General features: G+C 40.9%; 1 protein-coding gene across 1 annotated transcript; it reads left to right on the forward strand.

The window, feature by feature from the left end:
* Positions 1-466: 466 nt before the first annotated feature.
* Positions 467-3,984, forward strand: LOC143862591 (putative aquaporin PIP2-2). Its single transcript, XM_077373654.1, has 4 exons — positions 467-855; positions 1,090-1,385; positions 2,913-3,053; positions 3,627-3,984. Exons 1-4 carry the CDS (start codon positions 540-542, stop codon positions 3,744-3,746), a joined length of 873 nt encoding a protein of 290 aa, XP_077229769.1. The 5' UTR covers positions 467-539; the 3' UTR covers positions 3,747-3,984.
* The last annotated feature ends 521 nt before the right edge of the window (positions 3,985-4,505 follow it).

Here is a 4,505-nt window from a genome sequence, read left to right on the forward strand (position 1 = left end):
ATTAAACTAAGGGACCGGTCTACTTAAAAATGTCAGGAACACATTTGTGGATCAGAAATCAAGGAGGGTTCTCTCTCCGCCACGGTCGGGCACCATGTAAAATCTCGCGGTTGTAAGCCCCACTCTACTGATAAAGGCAAAAACGCATGAGAAAAAACACATGATAAGGGTATTATCGTCATTATACGTGGTCCTAGCAAGATAATTCGATATCCAACGCTTTTTCCTCCTTCAGGAAAAGGAAATATTCGGTCGTTGAGATGTTTACGGGTAACGGGTAAAAAGCAGAAAAGAATAATAGAGAGAGAGAGAGAGAGACAAGAGAGGAGGGCCCGTGAAAGCGAAATAATCAAAATTAGTGGGTGTTGGGCGGCATATCAAAACATAATTAAGTCTAAATGAAACATAATTAACCTCATCTCTCCACTTCCTTCAACTCAATAAATACCCCCATCTCTTCCTATTCTCTCCCAACTACACTCTCTCTCTATTCTAATATTCTCACACCAGACCTTTTTTACTCTCTTCAATCTTCCAAAATGGGAAAGGATATGGAGGTAACTGAGCAGGTGGAGTTCACGACCAAGGATTACACAGACCCACCACCGGCACCACTGATCGACAGTGAGGAATTGACCCAGTGGTCGTTCTACAGAGCGTTGATCGCCGAGTTCATAGCTACTTTGTTATTTCTCTACATAACTGTGGCTACTGTGATTGGGTACAAGAGCCAGGTGGACCCCTTAAAGAACACGGCCCCAGATGCTGCTTGTAGTGGGGTCGGGATTTTGGGCATCGCTTGGGCTTTTGGAGGGATGATCTTTATCCTTGTCTACTGCACTGCCGGAATTTCTGGTCAGTTTCCTATACACCACCCTTGAAAAATTCGTTATTTAACAAAAGAAATTCTATTTCGTTCGATTTCTTAATAAAGTGATCAGGGAATTTTATCCTGTAGATAGAATCTTCCTGTAAATTGCAAAACCATGAAAAATTAAATACTTATGATCCCATAGTTTTTTTTTTAATGCTAGCATTAAGGTGGGTGCACGTTAGCATAATCTTATGGATATTTTCTATCGTACACAGGAGGACATATCAACCCCGCCGTGACTTTCGGTCTGTTCCTAGCCCGAAAGGTATCTCTCATCCGAGCCGTGATGTACATGGTGGCTCAGTGCCTTGGCGCCATATGCGGGGTCGGCTTGGTGAAGGGCTTTCAAAAATCTTACTATGTTAGGTACGGGGGTGGAGCCAATGAGCTCTCAGACGGCTACAACAAGGGAGTCGGGCTCGGAGCCGAGATCATCGGCACCTTCGTTCTCGTCTACACCGTTTTCTCAGCCACCGATCCCAAGAGGAACGCCCGTGACTCCCACGTGCCGGTAAGCTAACTTCTCTAACGTACGCACCTTGTGATATGCGCACCCCAGAATTCATTTTAACGTTTCCCTCTCTGAGGAGGAGGGTCTGTACGTAGTACGCATACGGTCGTTCTGAGATTTTTAGCTGCTGTTTAGTCGTTTCCGCATGATACGTATTGAAAGAGCTGCTAAAGTACGCATAATGCGTATTATAGGAGGAGAATACTTCATTTTGCTAAAATGAGTACCCTTGTTGAAAGCGGTTTTTTACTAAATTTTCTGACACGGTGGTTTTTTTTCACGTAGCCCCTGTTTGGATTGCTGGAAAAACAATTCTCGTGGAAAAGTTTTTATTGAGAATTTTTTTTTGTCGTCACTACAAGGGGTGCAACTTGGGTCGGGCTCAACCCGAACCCGACAGGTTCAACTCGATTTTGGCTCGGATTGAGTTGGCATTTCCTTGGGTTGGTTGCTTTAGGTTTGGAAAAAGCAAACCCAATTTAATTTCGGGTTGGATTAGGGTTAAGGCCTTGCCAACCTGACCCAAACCCGATCTCCGTCCTCCAATTGTATCATGATTTATTTAGGATTATGTTTTTTTTGCCCTTGTATTTTTCTGTAGATGAACCCAAACCATCCGAACCCGACTCAACCTGACCCGATTTGGAGGTGGGTTGGGTTAGGGTTGACCATTCTCAGCCCGAGGCTCGGATTGGGTTGGGTTAGGGTTGAAGGAATGCTATCTCGGGTTGAGTCAAGGTTGAACCCAACACGACCCGAGTTGAAGGAATGCTATCATTTTTCGAGAGAAATGATATGTTTACGGTTTATCTAAGTGGGGGATATCATTATAAATTGAAGGTCCCTCTAAGCAAAACTTGATCTGTTGTGGTTCACGTGAGATAACGTGAACCGTGGGGACCGTTGAGCCACCACATGTTTGCCACTTACTATATGCCTAACTAACGTTTTCCTTCAATTATGGGATAAAAGGTGGCCCACGTTAGCCATAGTCCTTTGTTCGGTAACCTAACGTGCGCGTATGGGCCTAACTCTTACTGTTTCCCATTACTGCCAGATTGTAAAGCTGGGCGCAGGTTTCCTTCTTTCCTTTTTGCTTTTTCAAATCCTTACAAAAAAAGACACTTCATGTTCCAGAAGAAAAGGCAAGTTCCACTAATGGGAACTTTTATTTATTGAAATGGAAGTATTTTTGTCTTTTTTGATGTAACTGGCCTGAAGGTGATGACACCTTAAAGTTAGGGAAGTTAGGGAAGTGATATATTCACCCCATTTATTCCCTGGACCACCCCCATTTAGTATATTTATGACAACTCTTTTACACTAGAAAAGGGGGGAGAATATATCATTTCCCCTAAAGTAAACCTAATGGGTTAATGTCAAAATTGCACCTGTGTTAGTTGAGAATGAGTATTCCTTCTACAATTAGATTTGATGAAATTGCTGATTAGGGTCTTTGTTTTTCAGTGTGCTTTGTGGGATAGTTTGTACATTTGTTATGAAATTGATCTTGACTTTGTCAATTAGGTTTTGGCACCACTCCCAATTGGGTTTGCTGTTTTCATGGTTCATTTGGCGACGATCCCGATCACCGGCACCGGAATCAACCCTGCCAGAAGCTTTGGCGCCGCGGTCATCTACAACAAGAAGAAGGCTTGGGATGATCAGGTATTGTGTTGTACCTTTACCTTCGCCCTTTACAAAGTTCATGAGGGTATTTTCAACATTATATATGTGAGTGGGTATTTTGGTAATTTTATGATTTTTTCACCTTAGTATGTTGTTGGTTGAATGCTTGGGGGCTATTTTGAGATTAGTAGGGTTCAAAAAATTCACACCCTCATACTCACTACAATTTATTTACTGCACTTTTGTTATTCTCTTTGATATTAGTTTTCAAATTTCAAACTTTCAAAGGTTTTGAAGGATGGCCCCTCTCAAATGCTTCCCCAAATTATTACACACATAGAACTATTAGTGCTGACTTCTATTATTCATGATCGGATTTTCCTGTCGATTTTCCAGTAGATCAGAGACCGTTGGATCCTTATACTGGTAGATTAGGAAGTTATTTTTCAGACACAAGTAGTTATAGGCACTTAAGCATATGTTTGTCATCTATTTCAGAGGAACCACTTGTAAAATTTCTTCACAAATACAGTGCAAAGGCACCCCAGAATACATTGGGTTTTATCCCAAAAAAAATGTAGATACATTCTAACATATATGTGTCTGTTTCAGTGGATCTTCTGGGTTGGACCTTTCATTGGTGCTGCCATCGCTGCTGCTTACCACCAATACATTCTCCGAGCTGGGGCTATCAAAGCTCTTGGATCTTTCAGGAGCAACCCACACGTCTGATTTTTTTTCTTGTTTTTGCTTTGATGTTGGGGATGGTGAAGAAGATGGATCTTTCCATAGAATAATGGAGTAGAAGTTTGTTAAAGGTGGTCACCACAGCTCTATCCTCTCTCTAGAGAGGGAGAGAGCCGAGGACCATAGAATTGTAGATAAATCTCTTGTGAGGCTTATGTAATTTGTCTGGCACCCATGTTTTTAGCATTTTCCTTCAATGTATCAAGTGTTGTTGTCTTCTCTATTTTTCCTGTTCTTATTCTCGTGTGTACTTAGAAAGAGGGGGATATGCTTAACAAAGCTACCAAATGGTTTGCCTTATAATGATGGAATTATAAAATCATGCATATTGTTTCAACTTCATAAATTCATTAAGGCTACTGATATTTGACTACCCATGTTTTAATAATTGAACAAACACAAGAAGTCTTTTCGTTTTTAATTGGCTTTAGGGAACCACAAAAACTTCTGACAATTGTTTAAGTAATAAAAGACAAGATGAGTTAGTGCAATCATCAAAACATGGTAGTGTCAATATCATGAGTGGGTTAGGGTAATTTAAGAGAATTGGTTGAGGAGGAAAGGGATTAGAATTTGATTTCACTCATTACATCGAGAGTATCATATTAAATTCCATGGCCTTCTTCTAATTCTAGATCAACATTTTCACAACAAACTATGTGAACTTTTGTTTGAAGTTTGCGATAGTTATGAAAATTTCGAATGTGAGGTTCAAGGTGGAAAAGTTCAACAGGAAGAACAACT

Source organism: Tasmannia lanceolata, unplaced genomic scaffold, assembly GCF_043159265.1.
Source record: "Tasmannia lanceolata isolate RefF3 unplaced genomic scaffold, GAP_Taslan_0.1 ptg000037l, whole genome shotgun sequence".
In the NCBI taxonomy this organism is placed as follows: domain Eukaryota; kingdom Viridiplantae; phylum Streptophyta; class Magnoliopsida; order Canellales; family Winteraceae; genus Tasmannia; species Tasmannia lanceolata.